We start from the raw sequence: 20,045 nt of genomic DNA, 5'->3' as shown, positions 1-20,045 counted from the left end.
GGGCGGAGCCTGTGGGCGTCCTGGAGATGGTGCCTAGCAACGGCGGAGGGGCGGGCCGCGAGGGGAAGGGGGCCGTGAGGGAGTCCGCCCAGCCCCTGAGGTCCCCTTGAACGGGGCATCATGACTGACTCCAGCGAGGTGCGGGCTGGGGAGAAAGCTAAAGCAAAGGCCAGGGTGGAAGAGACCTAGACTGGGTTCGCAGGAAAGATTTTAAGTACAGGAGAGGCAGGGTCGCTTGTGCATTTCAGGACAGAAAGTGACTGTACTGAAAACAGAGGGCCCTGGCCATGAGGCAAGAAGGCGGGTTGGGCCGGGGCAGGCGTACAGGCAGAGGTGGCATTGGCCTGAGGGGAGGACGAGAGAAGGGAGAGCTGAGAAGTTTTTAGGAAGTGGGACTGGCAGGACTTGAGGACTGATGGGACATAGTTTCCTGGGGTGGCTGGCAGGGAAGCTATCTTCACTGAAGTGGGAGAGCTGGGAGCAGGAGTCAGGTGAGGTAGTCAATTTGAGTGCGCAGGTCCCACAGGATGTCCAAGGGGCTGCTTGGGGCGGGGCCTGAGCTGGAGACAGGGAGCTTTGGGTGTTGGCAGATGACAGAACTGAGTAGGACTAGGAGAGCAGAGGGCGCTGTGAGCCTGGGGGCCCTGCAGGAAGATGGAGAGAGGGAGGCTTGCCCCAAGCGTGAGAAGAGAGTGGAGGTTGCAGCATCCCTAAGAATAGGGCCAGAGTGCCCCAGACCCTCGATCCCGACCCCTACCAGGCCTCAATTCACCCTTCTTCACCCCATAAAACTCTTGGCGAGAGTGTGTGAGTCAGGTGGGGGCCCAGCCATCCCTGAAGCCTGCTCCAGCCTTGCTGTCGCTTGGCTCCAGGATCCTCTGAAACAAGACCAGGCCTGCTCACAGCACATCTCAAAGCCACGGGTGATCCCAGTCCCAAAGGGAACCCTGCAGCGCATCTTTGGGACCAGCCAGGTGTTCCAGGGCTTCGAAGAACCCCAACAAAAGCCCAAGGAGTTAACAGTGCCCCTCAAAGTCAGGGAGTAGTGAGTGACTACCTTGCCCCAGAACCCCAGGTCCCTGCCCTGCCCAAGCAGTGATGTGCTGTGTAAGCCCTGGGGCAGTGAACTCATCCCAGCCGATAAGGGGCTGCTGGCCTGGGCGGGCCTCAGGAATGCCAACCTGCCCTCCCTGGGTCACTGCCTGCCCCTCCTGCTTCTCCACCCAACCTCCCCTGGGCTTGGTCCAAAGTCAGGACCAGCCTCTCTACCTGGACTCCTCACCCCCCATAGCTACTTCCAAGGCCAGAAGAGCTTGGAGAGACAGGACTGGGAGATGGCTGTGCTGTTCTTCTCCCGCGCACTCCACCTGGACCCCAACCTGGTGAGGGGAGGGCCTGGGCGGGCACGGGCAGTTGCTGGCACATGCGCCCCTTGCGTCCACATGCCCGGCCTCCCCTCTCAGAGTCCCCATGTCCCTGCTGGTAACTGGGATGCAGAGGGGCATGCCCCGGAGGGGCAGACTGTGGGGCAGGGACAGCAGGCCGGGTCCCTCCCCCTCAGGTAGACTTCTATGCCTTGCGGGCCGAGGCCTACATCCAGCTCTGTGACTTCTCCTCAGCTGCCCAGAACCTGCGAAGGGCCCACTCCTTCCAGCCGGAAAACACCAAGTACCTGGAGCGGCTCACCTTGGTGCTTTACCTACAGGTGCCCGGAGCGGCAGGTCCCCTCCCTGCCCCCCCCACCCCCCCACCTCTCAGCTAGGCCCCGCTGGCTCTCTCCCTCCAGCTGTGGGGTGTTGGTCTTGCTCCTGGGACCAGCTCTGTCTCCATGGAACCTCCTCATCCTGTGTCTGTGTCCTACCAGCCGACACTCCCAGGACCTCTCCCACTTCCTGAGGTGGTTAATTGGCAGGGCTGGGTAAAGTTTTACTATCTTGTCCAACAGGCTATGGGAAATGACCTACTCTGCACTGCCCAGTATGGGAACCATTGGCCACATGTACCACTGAGCCCTTGAAATGTGAACGATTGACTGAGGAACAGAATTTTTTTCATTTCATTGAATTCTTTTTTTAGGGACCAGGGCCAGGGATTGAATCCAGCGCCTCATGTGTGGGAAGCCAGTGCTCAACCACTGAGTCACATCGGCTTCCCTGAGTTGGTCTTTTCGGTTGTTTTGCTTGTGGTTTGTTTTTCGTTTTTTCAGGAGTCACTGGAAACCAAACCCAGGACCTCCCATGTGGGAGGCAGGTACTCAGCTGCTTGAGCCACATCCACTCCCCTCATTGAATCTTTTTTTTAAAAAGGTTTATTTATTTATCCCCCCCTTCCCCTCCTCCTTTCCTACGTTTTTGTTGTCTATGTTGTCTTCTCTTCTCATTTTCTCTCCTCTGGGATTCATCGGGATTTGATCCTGGAGACCTCTGAGGGGGAGAGAGGTTCCCTATCAATTGTGCCACCTCAGTTTCTGGTTTCTGTTGTGCTTCATCTTGACTGGCCCCTTGTCTCTCTAAATGATGCATCCTCATTTTGTTGCATGACTCACTTGCACAGGGCACTGGCTAACCATGCGGACCCTGGCACGGGCACTGGCTAGCCACAGGGGCATGCTTTCTCTTCTTTTTCACCAGGAGGCCCCAGGGACGAAGCCAGGTCCTCCCACATGGTAGGCAGAAGCTCTATCCCTTGAGCCACATCCGCTTCCCCTCACTGAATCTTAATTCAGTGCAATTTAAAATTATTAGCCACATGAAGCTGGTAGCTATCGCATGGGACAGCCTGCCTCTACGGTCTAGAGGCTGTAAATGCTAAAGAGGTCAGAGTGCACCCCATTTGTAATCCAAAATAAAAACAGTATTAAATCATAAAGCACCAACAAAGGCCCAATTTTTTTTGTTGTGACAAATTTGATGTCTTTTTAAAAAATGTCCCTTATCCAGTTCTTAGTCTTTTGTGGCTCTGAGTCCCGCACTGCTGCCTCCTGTGTGCCCTTGGGGAAGTTCCTTCATTTAAAAGGGGGATGATAGATAGTGCCCAACACAGCTCCAGCCAGGCTGGAGTCTGTCATTTCTAGCTCTGCTGTCCTCATCTCATCTCCTGTTTTTCCTCCCTCTCTGTTTCCGTGTCTCTGCGATGGTACCTCTCACCTTTGGTGCATTTCTCACTGTCTCTCCCCGTCTCTCCTCAGTTCTTCCTCACACTCCACCTGTCGCTGTCCTTCTGACTCTGTGTCTCCTGTCACCTCTGCCCAGCTCTCTCTCTCTCTCCCCTATCTCTCTCTGTCGATGTCTTGCCATCTCTCCCCACATCAAAAGATTTTCTCCTGGTCATTTGTCCTTCTCCCCTTCCTCCTCAATGCTGCCCCCAACTGGTGGGCATGGCTGGGCCAGGCTGAGCCCAACAGAAGTGATGGCCACACTGTTTTTTATAAATTAAAAAATAAATCTTAAAAAAAAATAAAAGTGACAGCCGCCTGTGCCCCAGGGCCAGTGCCTGTTGGAGCAGTGCGCCTACGTGGATGCCCTGCACGTCTTCTCGCAAGCCTCCAAACTTCAACCCAAGAAATCCTGCTTCCAGTACCGGTGGTGAGTGCCTGGCCCACGGCCTCGCCCACCCTTCCCACCCCGCCTCGCTCTCCGGGGACGACAGCGCACCCTCTGCCCCCTCCCTCAGCATGGCTTGCCTCCTGGCCCTCGAACGCTACCACGACTGCCTCTTGCTCATCGCTAAGGAGCTGAAGCAGGGCACGAGCAATGCCGATATCTACATCCTCCAGGCCAGGCTCCACAACTTCCTAGAGAAGGTAGAAGGGGGTGGGCAGGGCAGGCGCATGGCCCTCGCCTCTGCCTGTGAGCCCCGAGCGTGCCCCGGGGCGGCAGGAGGCTGCTGGGCTGCCAGCTGGCCCAGAGGGCACATCCCCACGGTGTGAGGGGACCCTGTCCTCCCTGGACAGTGGACAGTGGCCCCCGGCCGGCTCTGACCACCCAGTCAGGCTGTTGCTCAGCCCTGGCTCTGGGCCAAGCTGAGCCCTGAGAAACGACAAGGTAAGAGGCAAACGCCATCCCTGCCATCATGGAGCTCACAGGCCAGGGGAAAAGGCCCTGAGCAGGCAATGACACAGGGGACCCCCAAGGAGCCCTGGATAAGGGCAGACACAGGAGCCCTCCTCCTGCCTTCCTTGCCTCCTTCTTTTCTTCCTCATCGGCCACAGTAAGCATTTGCTAAGCACCCTCCACTGGCCAGGCCTGGGCTGGGCATGGAGACGGTACAGGGGATCCTTGGAGGTGAGGGAGACTCGGGGTCCTGGAGGGGGGGTGAGGTGGGAACCGCAGTTGTGCCCGGGCATCCAGTCACCTGAAAGGCTGACAGGACTGCAGGTCACACGGGGACTTGGAACCCAGGTGCACCCTGCCTTCTTCCTGAGGCGGCCAGAGCCTCAAAGGGCAGTGGGCTTCCAAAAGAGCCCCCGGCTGCCACTGACAGTGAATGGATGGGGCAATACTGGGCCCCGGGAGCCACCCCGCGGAAGAGAAGGGGGTGGGGAGGGCAGAATGCTTTGAGGGTGTTGAGCAGGGGACAAGCACCACAGTCCTTTAGAAGTCAGGGTCAGAGACTGACTGCGTGTGGGATAAGAGAGGGGTTCGAGAGCAATGGTTTTCTGGGTTGGCCGGGGTGGATGGGAGCCAAGACACTCAGCTGAGGGGGAGCAGCAGATGTGGGCCCGATGGGGTGCGGTTGACCTCAGTTCACCAGGTGGGGGCGTCCTGGGGCTGGCTGGAAAGGTGAGCCTGCCTTTCAGGAGGGAGCCGCCCCAAGGTGGAGGGCCTCTGCTGAGGGCGGGGTTTCTGCGTCCCACAGGTGAGTCAACCCAAGAGCCTCTGCCGAAGGTTTGAGACTAGTCATTATACAAGAATTCCTGGTGGTCACTCGTTTAGCTGCTGGGCCTCCTGGGCCCTGGCTGCGAGTAGAGTAGGCCCTTTGCTAAGCACTTTACCCAAGTTCATCTTTTTTTTTTTTTAAAGATTTATTTTTATTTATTTAATTCCCCTCCCCTCCCCCGGTTGTCTGTTTTCTGTGTCTTTTTGCTGCTTCTTGTTTCTTTGTCCGCTTCTGTTGTCGTCAGAGGCACGGGAAGTGTGGGCGGCGCCATTCCTGGGCAGGCTGCTCCCTCCTTCACGCTGGGCGGCTTTCCTTACGGGTGCACTCCTTGCGCGTGGGGCTCCCCTATGCGGGGGACACCCCTGCATGGCAGGGCACTCCTGGCGCGCATCAGCACTGCGCATGGGCCAGCTCCACACGGGTCAAGGAGGCCCGGGGTTTGAACCGCGGACCTCCCATGTGGTAGACGGACGCCCTAACCACTGGGCCAAAGTCCGTTTCCCCCAAGTTCATCTTTAGGACTCGCATAACCCTTTGAAGGAAATCCTACCCCTGTCCTCTTTTCACCGTAAACCAACTCGGGAAGTGGGAGAGGCCCGCAGGGCTTGGGTGACTTGCCCGGGGACACAGTCAGTTCTCGGTGGTGCTGGCCCTGGACCCATGGCTGCCACAGAAGCCCTGCTCCAAGGTTTTGCCTTCTTTCCCCTTCCGCTCACACCGGGTACCACGCTGTTTTCTTCACTCACCCTTCAACCAGTTCCCCTGCAGCGCCCAGGGCGGTTGCTGAAACTGTCGGGTGACTGACTGGCTTGCACACCCAGTGGAGGTATTTGCCTGGGGATGTTTTCTCATCATACCTAGGCTAAACCTTGGTCAGAGCTGTCTTGGGTTTAAGTGAGGAGGGTGTACAGGAGAGGACAGTGAGGACATGGCAGTCCCCAAGGAGGTGGCATCTGCAGTCCCAATCTGGCAGAAATCACCAAGGCTGAGCAGGGACCTGGCTTGCCCAAGGACACACCTGAAAGGTGCCAGCAGGCATAAGGCCTGGGTGGGATTTTCCCACAATGCTCCCCTGCATTGAGTCTGAAAAGGGTCAACAGAGATGTGGGGGCACTGAGGAGGGGTGGGGAGCTGACCTGCCTGAGAGCCGGCAGGGCAGAGTTCAGCTGGGCCTGCCTCCCCCATGCCATCTCCACCCCCCACATCCCCGCCATAGCCCAGCCTCTGCTACCGGGACCTGCACAGCGCTTTGCTGCTGGAGCCAAAGCACCCACAGGCCAGGGTGCTGCTCAAGACGATGGTGAACCAGGCCCAGAAGGTGCGCCAAGATGCCGGGGTCCTGGCTGTGCAGGGCCACCTGCAGCAGGCGCTGCAGTGCATCAACTGCGCCATCGAGAACAACCCTCTGGACCCCAGCCTCTTCCTCTTCCGGTACTGGGTAGAGAGGGGCTGGTCTTGGGCTCCAGGCCCTGCCCTGCCATGAACGTGCTGTGTGCTCTCAGAAGAGCCCAAGGCCTTCCTGGGCTCAGTTTCCCCATCTGGTCTCTAATAATCTTGCCCTACTTCTCTTTGGGGTCAAGACATCATGGGAGGTGATCTCTGCTACTGCCCTGCAGGAGAGGCAGCCATCAGCTTCCCAGATAACCCGGGAATCCTAGAACCCCTGGTCAGCTGAGAAGTTCACTCCCAGAGGCTCAGCCCAACTCACTGGACAAAGTTGGGGTTTGAATTCCAGCCCTTCCAGGATCTTCCTGTGTGATTCAGGGCAATCTGACCTCTCTGAGCCTGGGTTTTCCCATCTAAACAATGTACGAAAACAATGCACGGTGTATATAAAGCAGTTAGCATAATGACCAGCACACACCTGGCTCCCAAAAAGAAGGAGGCTATTTTTGAGAAAAGTTTATTTGCCAGTGATTAGCAAGTTACGTGAGCGTTTGCTCTAGGGTCAGCCCACAGGCCAAACCACCTCCAGGAGTCAGGAGGCCCAGAGCGGGCCGTAGCTTGCCAGGCCACTTGCCGGCTGGCGGAGGTGCTCGGGCCCTCATGTCCCCCGCCTGCCGTCCCCTCCCCGCAGGGGCACCATGTACCGACGGCTCCGGGAGTTTGCTGGAGCCATGGAAGACCTCTTGAAGGCGCTGGACATGGCCCCCGAGAGCCAGGAGGACATGGTGCTGCAGGCACAGCGCCAGCTGCTGCTGGCCTACAACGACTTCGCTGTGCACTGCTACATGCAGGGCGCCTACCAGGAGAGCGTGCTGCTGCTCAACAAGGCCCTCAAGGACGAGCAGCAGGAGAAAGGCCTCTACATCAACCGCGGCGGTGAGCGGGGGCCGGGGCAGGCGAGCCCCTTGGCAGGTTAAGGCCAGTCTTGGCACCGGAGGTCCTTGGGGCTCTCGCTATTTCTCAGGCCTGATACCCAGCTGCTCCCTTTCACGAGCTTGCAAAATCCAGGCCGTTGCATCCCCTGCAGCTTTGCCAAGGCTGTGCCTCTCTTTGGAATAGCCTGTCTTCCAGCCCAGCCCAGCCCCTCTGATGGCAGGACCAGGTCCCAGGTAGCTTGGGCCTGCCAGAGGCCTCAGCACAGCACACAGCCAGCGCTTAGAAAACCTTCTGGTCCTAGCTCTGCCATTGCCTCAAGTTTGACCTTGGACAAGTCCTTTGCCCTCTGCAGTCCTGTTTTCCCTTTCTTAAAATGGGCTTAACAGTATATATTCATTCAGAGACATTCATTTACTGACTGCCTTAGTATCTTACTGTGATACTAAGCAGCAGTGCTAATGGCTAACACTGATGGCAAGTTTTCACCAGAGACACTGCGCCACCTCAAGGAAATGACTTTACACTGGAATGTAAGGGGTGGCATAGGGGTCTCCCAAACTCTCGAGCTCAGCAGATCAGCTTTACCTAAAGCCTTCCAGGGGTGCAGGCCCAAGGGCCTCTAAGCCCTGCCACCCTCAACAACCTCTTCCCATTCCCCGCTGCCTCTTCCTCTCCGCTCTCCAGCCATGCAGACACCTCGCCTGTGTCCTGCCTTCCTGCCTCAGCCCTTCGCACACTCAGTTATTTCTGCTCAGGAAGGCCCCTTTACCATCACCCCATACCTGGCTCACCCCTACTCACCATTCAGGGTCCAAATGAAAAGCCACTTCCTTGGGGAAGCCCTCCCTGCTGTGTATCCTGCCCCCTAACCCAAATCCCACTCCTTATCCTCTTCCTTTGGTGCAGTTATGCTTGTTGTAATTATGGGGTTTTGGGTGATTATTGCTTAGTTATTTCTCTCGCCCACTAGATGGTGAGATCCTTGCAGTAGGGCTTAGGTGTCTCTAGCTCCCAGTTGTGCCCCCAGCACGCTCATTTAGTTAAAAGATGGATGGTGGATGGGAGAGAGGGCGGGGAAGGAAGCAGAAGAAATGAATGACTGTGTCCCAGGATGCTCTTTGGGAAATGGTGCCTTTCACAAATGGACCAGTCTCTTCAAAATGCTCAGAATCAGGCAGCGGGACAAGATCCCTGCAAAACCTCTTGAGGAGGCCATGACACCCAGCTGTATTATCAGCCAGCAGTCTCTGGCCTGGCCCTTGGGGAAGCAGGTAGGGCTAGGGCTCCTGGGCACTGGGGGTTGAGGGCCCACCCGGCCCCACCCCTGGGCCCCAGATTGCTTCTTCCAGCTGGGCAACCTTGCATTTGCTGAGGCGGACTACCAGCAGGCGCTGGCGCTGAGCCCGCGGGACCAGGGCGCCAACTTCCGCATGGGCCTCCTGCAGGAGAAGATGGGCCTCTGCGAGCAGAGGCGCAGGTGTGGCCTGGCCTTCCACAACTCCAGTGGGTGCGGTGAGGCAGGGTGGGGCGAGGCGGGGGAGGGGACCTGAGGGCTTGGGCCTGGCCTGAAGACACCTGCTGGGATCCCAGCTGAAGCATCTCCCAATTATGTCTCCTACACATAGATTTTATTTCCCAAGGTTTCACTAAAAATATTTTACTTTTTTCCCAGTTATTATAGTAATATACGCTTCTTATTAAAGATATATAACTCAGAACATGAAAGTTCTTTCTACCTATTTCCAAATCCCCTGCCTGCCAAGATAAGTTTGGTAAAGATCCCTGAAGACTTTTTCCTCTGCATATATTAACAATAATCATTTTACAAAAGTGGGAGCATGCTAAACTAGTCTTTGGATTTTTTAAAAAAAAACTTTATATGGTATTATACCTAGGCCTGCCTCCTCTTTTACTATTTGTCTAGCATTCCATTCTATGGATGTACAATTGATTTCTTTAGACAGTTCTCTACTGATGAATATTCGGACTGTTTGCAGGTTTTTTTTTTATTATTAGTAATGCTGTAACGATCATCTAGGGCTTACATTTTCATGTATCCATATTAATAATGCTGAGGTTAGATTGCTGGAAATAAAATTGTTGGGTTAAAGAGTGTGAACACTTGACATTTTTTTGGATATATTTTTCCCTTAGAGGAGTTGTGTACATTTAACATTTTAATAGGTAATATTAAATGTTTTCTGTAAACAACAAACCCCCAAGAAAAGCAAAGCCTGGATTTCCCCAAACCTCTCTTTCAGAGTATTAATGACCTCTTCGACTCTGCTAACCTAATAGGCAAGAAATGTACTCGCGGTTGATTTAATTTGCATGCTTAAATTGTTAGTGCAGCCCAGTATCATTTACGTATTTACTGACCATGTGGCCTGCCTAAGTCTTTACCCACGTAAAAAAAATGGTTATGAGTCCTTTTAGGCCAGGAAAATCTATCTATTGTTTGCCACAGGTGTCAATGTCATTTCCCATTTATTGCTTTTCTTTGTGGTGCTTTTGCTACTCAACTCGAATTTGACTGTAGTCAGAGTAGTCAGTTTTTCATTTTTAGTTGCTGGGTATATGACATTCTCAGAAAGGCCTTCTCTGCTCCAAGATCATAAAAATACTCCCATGTCATGGTTTCATAGTAGCCTTTCCTCTTGGGTCCATCAAGAGCTTAGCTGGTGGAAGGAGAGCAGGGACCTGCCTGGGACCTAAACCCCTCCCTGGGACCCAGAAGACTGCCATTCCCCCCCAGGTGGCCCAGTTCACAGTAGCCTGGGGACTGCTTTGTCCTGCAGGCAGTTCCAGAAGGCAGAGAACCACTTCTCGGTGGCCATCCAGCACGACCCCCAGAAGGCCCAGTACTACTTGCACAGGGCCAAGAGCCGGCAGATGCTGCAGAACTTTTTTGGGGCCCGCCAGGATGTCGCCACTGTCCTGCTTCTGGATCCCAAGCAATCAAAGGTGGGTTCCTGCTGGACCAGGAGGGTGGGTTCCAGAATAAATACCCCTGGCCACATAAAGATACTTCCTATTCTAAAAGAAAATAGTTTGATAATAAAAGCAGGAGCTATTAATAATAATAGGGGCTATTGTTTGAGCACCACCTTTCAAGACAGGTAATATTACCACTCCCAATCTACGGATGAGGAAAGTAAGACTCAGAGAAGGCACTTTCCTTGTCCCAGGTCACACAGTTTAGAGGTCCAACTCTTGTTCGGCTCTAGAACAAGCAGTGGGATTCACAGGCTACTTCCTGAAGCAGTTGCTTTCTTATGGTCTCCTGCTAGTTTTGGGGCAAAGGGTCTAGCTCTTTGCAAATAGCAATTTGCAGCTCCCCTCCCCCTTCAGGCCTGAGAAGGGCCAAGATGGAGTCTGTGAGGACAGGGTGGCAGCACCCCAGCTGCCCCTGCTCTGACCCTCCATGGCTCTGCTCCCCTCCTTTCCTGGCAGCTGCTCCCACTGATGAGCAATCTCTTCCCGGGCATGTCAGTGGAGGACGTGCTCGACAGCCAGGTGGCCCACCTGGCCAAGCTGCAGCTGGAGCGGGTGGTGGAGAGCATCCGGCAGTCCAGCATCCCACAAGGCATGCTGAGGTGAGCTCCCCAAGCAGGGCCCACAGGCCAGGGGTGGGGTGTGACTGGGAATGGCTGGGGCTCAAGTCTCCGCAGACCGCTGTGGAGTCCCTGGAGATGGCAGGGTGAGTAAGGGAAACTGACGGGCAGCTGGGGCCATGGCTTGGCAGGCTGCTCAGGGAGCAGGAATTACACCGCCAGAAGGAGCACACGTGGAAGCTGGAGAAACCTTGGTTTGAGACCACCGAGGAGCTAGAGGCCACACCCCACGCCCTACAGCCTGTGCAGGAAAGACCAGAGGAAGAGGCTGAGGCCCCTGAGGAAGAGAAGGGACAGGTGAGTGGGAGTGGGCCACAGAGGCTGAGAGCCTCAGGGTCCAGGCCGAGGGGACAGGCCGCGGAGAGGCTGGCTTCCAGGCCTGGCCCTGTCACCTCTCAGCTGTGAGATGGGGCTGGTAACAGCAAGGGGGCCCCTGGGGAAGGGAGCATGAGGGCATGGGCCCCCCCCGAGAGAGGACTTCGCGCACCTGGCCCACCAGTCACCTTCACAGCTCTGCTGGGCGCCCAGACACTTGTGCCAGAATTCTTAAGTTCATTTCTAAACACTTTAGACACAATGAATTCTCACAAACTGGACATATCAAGACACCATTCTCCAGATCAAGAAAGGGACTTCCCCAGAAGGCGTCCCCGGGCCCCACGCCACCCTGTAAGGCTGACCACTGTCCTGATGCCTAATGGAAGGGGCGAGATTTGCCTGTTCTTCCTATAAATGGACAAATACAGTCTACCTTTTTGTCCCTGGCACCTTTCATTAGACACGTTTGTGAGATTCATCCAAGTTGTTGCATGAGCGACATTCCCCATCCCCATGGCTCCAGAGGATTCCGTGGTGTGGAAACCCCACAGCTTATGTATCGTTTCCCTGCTGAGAGACAGCAAGTACATCTAGACTAGAAGGAAACTTCACATCACTGAAGCCAGTGGAATACCAGCATCCCTTGCCACAAATGGAAAATGCTAGCCACACATTTTTCTAGCTCACAAAGACATACAACTTTTATCTGTGTAGCCTCAGAATCATCGTGAGCTCCCGGGCTCAGGGTGAGCTTGAGCTGACGCCTACAGAGTACAATCAGAGCTGGCACAAGTGTGTGTTAGTGCCCTGTAGTCACCGTGCAGCCCTCAGTGCCTGCAGGAGAGAACGCTGGCAGAGGCGACAGCAGCCAAGAGCCTGGCTGAGGAGTCCAGCAGACCTGGATTCCAACTCCAGCTTCTCTATTTCTTAGCTGAGTGGCCCTGGGCAAGTGGCTTGAGTGCTCAGAGCCTTGGTTTCCTCGTCTGTGGAATGGCAATGGTAGTTGCTCCTGCCTAAGTACGGTAGGAGGATGGAATGGAATAAGACATCTAAAGCACGTAGACACACCTCAGTTCCTCCCTAACCACCACGGCAAAGCACTTTACAGTTTACAGAAGCCTGCCCCATCCTGGGTATGAGTAGGAAATCGAATTTTCATTTTGCAGATGGGGAAACTGAGGCCCAAGCAGCCCCTTGAGCCCTGCATTTCTCACAGTACCATGCCCATCTTGCCTGGCCACTCTCCCTTCCTGTCCAGTCTTAGCCCTAACCTTGCCTCGGAGGAGCTCCAACCTCCTCGGAACAACTCTGGAAAGTCCCAGGGCCTTCTGCTTTCCAGAGCTGGGGCTGCCGGGGCTGCCGGGGCTGCCGGCCCAGGGACCTCCCAGGGCCTGCAACTGCCCAACCTGTCTCCTGCTACAGGAGCAGAAACCGGAGCCCATCCCTGCCAAGGTGACGTCCCTGTCCGATAGCTATGTCGACCAGGCCTCCTCAGGCTCCACCTTGGACTGTAAGTCCCCAGTGCCCTTGCCCCGGAGTGGACCAAAGCAGCCTAAGGGGGAGAGCTCAGAGATCAGACTGACTTGGGTGTGACCTTGGGCAAGTGACTATAACATGGAGCAATAATTCCCAGTTTTGGGGGTCGTGGTGAGGACTCAGTGAGATGCCACCCAGCAGAGCCTGGGATGCTGAGTCTCACCACGAAGTTTTGCAGAGTGGCTGCCAGGTCCACCCTCATTCCCCTCTCAGGCCTGTTCCCTTTTCTCTCTGCCCTGCTGGCCCGTCCCTGAAATAAGCACACAGTCCAGTGCTTGTCCAAGGGGCTTTTATCCCCTACTCTGCCAGGCACACCAGAAGGGACAAAGTAAAAAAAGCATGTATGTGGTTCCAAATGAAGTCCCAAACACTGAAGTGAGCAGTTCACGGCAGGGCTGGGAGTATGACTACTCCACTCCTTCCTTCCAGGCACTGCAATGCAACAAGCGCCCTGAGGCCCCCAGCCAGGCCTGAGCCAAGCACTGGTCACAGGGACTCCTTGCCCAGGAGTTCCTTGATGTACAGTGAGAGGAGAAGTCCAGAGGGCTAGGAGGGCTTTGAATCCCCTCTGGGTGGAGTCACGGAGGGCTTCCAGGACCTGAAGGAAGAGTGGGGCTTAGCCAGATGTGGGAAGGGTTGGACAAGGGGAGACCCATAGGTAGATGGTTAGAGCTGGAGAACAGAGGGCAAGGGGCAGCCAGCAGAGGAGGGGCCGGAGGCTGGGCAGATAGGGCCTGGGGTCCTTGTAGCCACTACAGGCTCAGGCTGCAAGCGGGGGGTCAGCTGGAGTGCTCGGGCAGGCCTTCCTTTGGTCAGGCAAAGCTGCAGCAGTCTAGGGCAAGATGAGGCCTGGAAGCCCCCTTTTTCTCAAGCTGTACAGGGAAAGCAGGGCAGGCCTTGACCTCTGGAAGGAGGCCTGATAGGTGCTCTTGGCACACCCTTCCAGTCAGGGTCACATCCATCTCAGAGACGGAGTCATCCACTATCTGCCAGGAATACAGGAGCACCTCAGCCAGTGCGGTGACGCTCTCCACCTCCTCACTGCTGAAGACGCTCTCCTCAGACTCTGAAATCAATGGCCCAAGCCAGGGGCAGATCCGCACCAAGACAGAGGCTGCTGGGGACCAGAGTCAGGGCTCCAGCAAGACCAAGGCTGCTCAGGGCCCACGACAGCGACTCAGGGCCAAGTCTACCAGGAGCCAGAGACAGGGGCCCAGAAAAGCTACCTACACCCAGGGCTGGAGCTCGGGACTGAACCGAAGTTCAAGTAAGACCAAGGTTTTCTGTGACTTAAGGCAGAGTTCTAGCAAAGCTGAGACTGCCCAGGGCTTGGGCCAGAGGCCTGGCAAGACTGAGACTCCCCAGGACCAGAGCCAGAGGCCCAGTAAGGCCAAGGCTGTCCAAAGCAGGAACAACAGGCCCAGCAAGGACGAGGCTACCCAGGGCCGGAGCAGGAGACTGAGCCGAAGTCTCAGTAAGGCCAAGGTTTTTTGTGACTCAGGTCAGAGCTCTAGCAAAGCTGAGACTGCCCAGGGCTTGGGCCAGAGGCCCAGCAAGCCTGAGACTGCCCTGGGCTTAGGCCAGAGGCCCAGCAAGCCTGAGACTGCTCAGGGCTTAGGCCAGAGGCCCAGCAAGCCTGAGACTGCCCAGGGCTTGGACCAGAGGCCCAGCAAGCCTGAGACTGCCCAGGGCTTGGACCAGAGGCCCAGCAAGCCTGAGACTGCCCCGGACCAGAGCCAAGAGTCCAGGAAGGCCAAGGTTGATCAGAGCAGGAACCACAAGCCCAGCAAGGATGAGGCTTCCCAGGGCCAGAGCAGGAGACAGAGCCGAAGTTTCAGCAAGGTCAAAGTTTCCTATGATGCAAGTCAGAGCTCCAGCAAGATGGAGGCTACCCAGGGCCCAAGCCATAGGCCCAGCAAGGCCAAGTTTTCCCTGGACCAGAGCCAGAGGTCCAGTGTGGCTGAAGCTGCCCTTGGAAGGAGCCAGAGGCCTAGCAAGTCTGATAATGCCCAAGGCTGGAGCTGGGAACAAAGCCAAAGTTCCAGCAAGACCAAAGCTACCCAAGTCTCCACCTGGAGGCCCAGTAAGACAGAGGCTTTTTGTGACCCAAGCCAGAGGTCCAATAAGATCAAGGACACTGAGAGCCCAAGCCAGAGCCAGAGCCAGGGCCAGAGCCAGAGCCAAAGACCCAACAAGATCGAGGCCACCTGGGGCCTAAGGCAGAATTCCCGAAGGACTGAGTCTACTAGGAACTTGAGTTTGAGCCCCAGCAAGCCTGAAGCTGACCAGAGCTGGAGCCAGAGCACAAGCCAAAGTCCCGGCAAAACCGAGGCCATGCATGGCCACCGCCCCAGCAGGTCTGATGCTCTCTAAAGGGGCGACTGAGCCCCTCAATACCTGCAGAGGGAGAGATTTGACACACACACATGCTGGCACCCCCGCCACCCAGTAAAGCTGCCTCCTCCTAGAGCAATCAGAAACCTCAGCCAACATTCCTCTGGTCCCATGGCTAAGTTTATTTCGCTTGTTCTCTTCTTTTACAAAATTAAAAACTTTTAAAACCAAATCCAAATACCAGCCTGAGACCCTTCATCCGTGGGGACTGAGAAGTCCCAGCCTGGTTCCGTGATACTGAAACACAGGGATTGTGCTGGAGGGTTGGGGAGTATGGCATCAGAGAAGAGGTCTAGGGAAAATCGACCCAGGAAGGAAAGAATCCTTCTGTGTGGCCATGAGCCACAGTCCCTGAGTTGCAATTCATATTTTGAGAAGGCTCCAGCTAGAGGGGTGATCAAAGCTTGATGAGGCTCTGGGTGACCTGGGGTTTCCCTGGGGAGGGCAGCAGAGGCCAGGATGCCCTCAAACCAGTTAAGTGGCCAGGGCCTGTTCTGGCCTCCGTCCTGTGGCCTGGACAACACCTGTCCTCTTCTTTACTCTCGGTGCTCTGGGTCCTGTTCTCCGGGAGGTGTAGGACAAGGGCCCCTCTGCCAGAGGCCCCAAAGCTTTCCTAGATGGCCTGGCCAGGTGGGGGAGGGCAAGGATGTCACCCAGGAGAGTCAGAGGAAGAAGGTGATTCGGGAGGCCACGGTCTTGCAGCCATTGGAGGAAAAGAGCCGCTCATCCTCAGGAAAGAAGGTGGTGCTGTCCAGCACAGCCTGGATGACCTCATCCCGTGGCTCCAGGCCCAGCTGGGCCAGCTCGTTGAGCACGCAGTGCCGCACATGGTGACGCTGAAGTGGGAGGAAGGGCACCACGACATCCAGGAGGCGTTCCTCCATGATGCCCGAGCGCCAGAAGCCATCTGTAGGAAGGGGTGGATGAGGAGAAGGTCCTGTGCCTCAGAGCCAGGGAGAAGCCCAGACTCCCCACCCTCCAGAGGGCAGTGGAGGTATGATGCCGTCCTCAATCCTTTCAGTCACCTTCTAAGGGTATGGCTCAGAGAAGGTTGTAAGACTTGCCCAAGGCCAAAGAGCCAGGAGCACCAAAGCCTGGGCTCTGAACTCCTAGACCACAGGGCAGAGCATCAGATGTCTGGAGATGCCTGGCCCACCCCGGGCAGTCCCACCCGGTGGGTCTGGGTATGAAGCCCCAGGGCCAAACTCACGGTGCGGGTTGTCCAGCACAGCCCGGGAGATGGCCGGCTCGAGCTCCTGCAGACGGATCTCTTCGCGGTCCCGGCGGCTGCGCCATGCCTCCAGCACCACCTGATTGATCTGCTCACCACCAGTATTGCTAAAATCACGGGGACCCAGGTAAGAATCACACAGGACTAGCGGGGGCCAGAATTTGGTTCTCACTACCCTGGGGCCACCTGAACATGAACTGAGCCTGGCGGCCCTGCTCAGTGCTAGCAGGCGCGCATTCCACAGGACCCACTTCCCCTCTCCAGATCTTGTATCCGCAGCCATGATCCCTGTAATTCACCTACATGTACCTTGCACCTTACAGTTTACAACCCACTTTTCTGTCCCGTAACTGACTTCCCCTCACCCAACCTCTAGGAGGACAGCAGGGCAATAATATTGGCCCTGTTGTTCAGAGAGGTGAAGTAATTTGCCTGAGGAAACACAGCTCAGACCCTTGAAGCTGGGATTAGCACAGTATCCTGCTTTTGCCAGGCCTGTATCCTCCCAGCTACAAAAGAGGGGAAACTCTGACCCAATAGGGCTTCCTCACCAAGAAGTGGCAAGGACCAAAGACTGAGCCCAGAATGTGCTTTAAGAACACCAAAGGGGAAGTCAGCACCATGAATGACTGTTACTAGCAAGAGTGGGAGGGTACTTGGGGAGGCCCAGCTGGTCCCATGGGTAATCTGCTGTGGGACCACAGGCCAAAACTGAATGCTGGGACCTCTGAGAAGTGTCCCCCCATTGCGCCCACGGCAAAGCCCGGGCCCACCTGATGAAGATGAAGATAGCTTTGCGATAATTGGTCCCGTATACAACCCAGGAGGAGCCCAGGAAAGGCTGCAGGACCTCCATCAGGCCTGGGGGCAGCTTGTCCATCTCATCGAAGAGGAAGAGGGAGCGGCCGCAGGCAGTGAGGTTCCCCTGCACCCAACTCTTAAGATCTTTCTGCCAGGGAAAGGTAGGAGTTCAAGTTCAAGGGGAGCTTCTCCCCTAACCACAGGACTTCACCCCAAGCCAAGAATGATCTCCTTCCCAAAAAGCTGTGGTCTCCCAGGGAGCACCAACCCCTTGATGGGACTGATGGCAAAGCTGTGGACCAGATCGAGGCAAGGACTTGCTCACGTTGACACAGAGAGCCAGCAGGAGAACAGGACTCAAACCAGGCCCCCCACCATCCTATCCAGGGCTCCCCTGATACCCACTGCTTCCATAAAAAGAGGAGGCTCCTTTCTGCTCCCTGACCCTTCCCAACAAGGTTAACAGCTGAAACAGATCAGCCTGGGAATAACACTGCAACCACAGCCACAATAGTAGTAGCAAGAGGTAATATTCACTGAGTTCTTACTCCAGTCATGAACTGAGGTTAAGTGCTTGACAGGGAGAGAAAATGCAGACTGTCTAGCAAACTAAGTGCTCAAAAAATGATACCTGCAATTATATAATCACGTGTCTCTCACAACAACCCTGGCAGGGAGGCACCATTTTAGCCCACCAGGAATCAAAAGGGAGAACTCCCTGCAAGGTAAAATGGCACCTTCCCAAGTCCTGTTCAGAATGAGTCCTGAGGGCCAAGGCTCCAACTGCTTGTGTGGCATGGGGTCAGTGGTTCCCTTCCTTGGGTTCAGGACTCACTCCCTAGGGCTGTCACCCCACGGTGGGGGAAAACGGTGGTCTAAGACGTTCCCAGCGTACCTTGTAGCGCTCAGTGTGGCTGGGGTGGGGGAAGTGGATGGTGGGGGAAAAGTGGTGCACATGGGGGCTGCGGAGACCACCCCGGAAGAGGTAGTGTGCCAGCAGGGAGCTGACATAGGACTTGCCGGTGCCTGTCCAGCCATGCAGGGAGAGGACCAGGGGCTTGGTCGGGTTGGGATCCTCGATGAAGGCCTTCAGTGCTTTCACCACCAGCACCCTGGCCAGATGCTGGCCTGCCAGGTGCTGGGCCAGGTCACACTCCAGACCTAGGGCCACAGAAGCACAGTGTCAGAGCTGGGGAACACAATCCCTACCAAGGAGGTTCAAAGGGGGAAGATGTGCCTGGAATCTGGTCTAGGGATCCCTGTGTTCTGGGATTTCTACAAGTGGCCTGTGGAAAGGCACTGGGGCCCTTGAGGCCTCTGACTGCAGGAACTACCCTCAGGTTGACTCAACTCGGCAGCGCCCCACCCCCAGGTGGTCTTCCAGATTACACTCAGCCCTGAATGAGGGCAAGCTGTCGCCAGGATCTACCCCAGATTCCTGCCATCCCCAAGACAGGCTTCTCCCTTGACCGCCAGTTCATTGTGTGGAGGCCTCAAACCTCTCCCTAAGGACTCTGCTGTCAAAGGCTCTATTTCAGCAGGGCCCTATTTGGGGTCCAACAGGCACCCCCAAACCCTCGCCCCAAACCCCGTGGCCCAGGCTGTCACGCTCCCGCAACGCCGGGCCCACTTCCGGCTCTGACCATCCGGGGCCCGGGGGTTCCACCCCTCGGTTCTTCCCTTCAGGTCCACGGCTTCCCGAACCCAACTCCGGGATCCGACAGCTCCCGCGTCAGCCTGCCACTCCGCTTCAGGGTCCCGCGACTCCTCACCCTGGAAGTCCGGCCGGAAGTCGCACTCGCAGAAGATGCCGAAGTTGCAGTGAAGCGAAGCCAGATCCCAGGCGGCGGTGGCGGCCGAGACCAGCCCGAGCAGCCCGAGAAGCGAGCCCCAAGGCTGGCGGCTGCACTTTGCAGCCGCCATCCCAATGAGGCCCGGGCTAGTGCGAGACCACCAACCGCCTCTCCCGCGAACTACAACCTCCAGCGTGCACCGCGCTGTGGCACACTCGCCTGCTGCCTACAACTCCCGGCTCACCGTTCGCCCACTTATCCCGCTTCCGGACTGGAAGACGGCCTCCAGGGGGAGCCCGCGAGCGGTCCAATCAGGGGCAGCGGGCCTCGTTTCCATGGCCACAGTAGCTAGGTGACCGGCCTAGTAGCTCAAAAAGAGTAAATAAAGGATTATGACCACAGGAGTGACTGTAACAATAATAGCAAAAACTTGTGAGGCACTTTACACTTTGCAAAGCGCCTTTTCTTTTTTTTTTTAATCGTTTTTTTAATTTATTTTTTAATTGTTTTTTTTTTTTGGAAGATACAAAGATCACAAAAAATGTACATTAAAAAATATAACCCCCAGATATTGGTTCCTTTGAGGGCTAAAGAGACCCATGGGAGTTATGGTCATGGCCGATGGGGTTAACTACCAGGTCAGATGGCCCCTCTTTGGAAATGGTGTTTATGTGTGATGAATCTGGACTCAGATGGGATCTTCCTTCATAAGACTTTCATGCTAATGTGCTGGAGGTGCAGTTAATGTTGGGGTTTAAGATATATTTAGGGGATTTGAATCTCTGGACTGGCAAGGTGATAGCCAGGTCCTGAGCCTCAACAGACTCCAGCACCTACAATCTGATTTATTGGACTTACCACACTCAGCTAAGATGGAGTTGAAGAAGGACAACCACCACACCATGGAGCCTAGAGTGATTACAACTGAAAGTGGGAGGATTGCATCCAGCATCCAGGTGGAATCTGAGCCTCCTCTTGACATAGAGGTGCAATGGACACAACCAATCCAATGTCCACATAGAAGAGGTGGCATTGGATTGGGAAAAGTGGACATGGTGGCTGATGGGTATGGGGAAAGGCAGGAAGAGATGAGAGGTGGAGGCGTCTTTGGGACATGGAGCTGCCCTGGATGGTGCTTCAGAGGCAATCACCGGACAT

The 20,045-nt window shown here is 55.7% G+C and overlaps 2 protein-coding genes across 3 annotated transcripts; one reads left to right on the top strand and one right to left on the bottom strand.

Annotated features, from left to right (window-relative positions):
* Window positions 1-120: 120 nt before the first annotated feature.
* On the top strand, window positions 121-15,229 carry TTC16 (tetratricopeptide repeat domain 16). Its single transcript, XM_058301351.2, has 14 exons — window positions 121-138; window positions 873-1,045; window positions 1,292-1,382; window positions 1,562-1,705; window positions 3,484-3,584; window positions 3,673-3,802; window positions 6,095-6,309; window positions 6,956-7,200; window positions 8,536-8,677; window positions 9,999-10,164; window positions 10,654-10,796; window positions 10,946-11,111; window positions 12,555-12,642; window positions 13,615-15,229. Exons 1-14 carry the CDS (start codon window positions 121-123, stop codon window positions 15,039-15,041), a joined length of 3,249 nt encoding a protein of 1,082 aa, XP_058157334.1. The 3' UTR covers window positions 15,042-15,229.
* On the bottom strand, window positions 15,167-19,114 carry TOR2A (torsin family 2 member A). Of its 2 annotated transcripts, none has more exons than XM_058302873.2 (5): window positions 18,867-19,114; window positions 17,990-18,255; window positions 17,067-17,242; window positions 16,273-16,400; window positions 15,167-15,969 (listed from the first exon to the last, which is right to left on the bottom strand). In XM_058302873.2, exons 1-5 carry the CDS (start codon window positions 19,015-19,017, stop codon window positions 15,725-15,727), a joined length of 966 nt encoding a protein of 321 aa, XP_058158856.1. In that variant the 5' UTR covers window positions 19,018-19,114; the 3' UTR covers window positions 15,167-15,724. The 2 variants fall into 2 exon arrangements, with proteins under 2 accessions (XP_058158856.1, XP_023443752.1); XM_023587984.3 differs by lacking the exon at window positions 18,867-19,114 and adding an exon at window positions 18,738-18,860.
* Between the last annotated feature and the right edge of the window lie 931 nt (window positions 19,115-20,045).

This window comes from Dasypus novemcinctus, chromosome 8, assembly GCF_030445035.2.
Source record: "Dasypus novemcinctus isolate mDasNov1 chromosome 8, mDasNov1.1.hap2, whole genome shotgun sequence".
NCBI classification, from domain to species: domain Eukaryota; kingdom Metazoa; phylum Chordata; class Mammalia; order Cingulata; family Dasypodidae; genus Dasypus; species Dasypus novemcinctus.
This window is presented reverse-complemented; position numbering and strand designations above follow the sequence as displayed.

Coding starts and splice junctions, on each gene's coding strand:
- TTC16 (XM_058301351.2), top strand. Junction 1,383..1,561: donor TCCACCTGGACCCCAACCTG/GTGAGGGGAGGG, acceptor CCTCCCCCTCAG/GTAGACTTCTATGCCTTGCG. Junction 10,165..10,653: donor TGGATCCCAAGCAATCAAAG/GTGGGTTCCTGC, acceptor CTTTCCTGGCAG/CTGCTCCCACTGATGAGCAA.
- TOR2A (XM_058302873.2), bottom strand. CDS start 19,017: ATGGCGGCTGCAAAGTGCAGCCGCCAGCCTTGGGGCTCGCTTCTCGGG. Junction 16,401..17,066: donor GCTATCTTCATCTTCATCAG/GTGGGCCCGGGC, acceptor CCGTGATTTTAG/CAATACTGGTGGTGAGCAGA. Junction 15,970..16,272: donor TGTGCTGGACAACCCGCACC/GTGAGTTTGGCC, acceptor CCCTTCCTACAG/ATGGCTTCTGGCGCTCGGGC.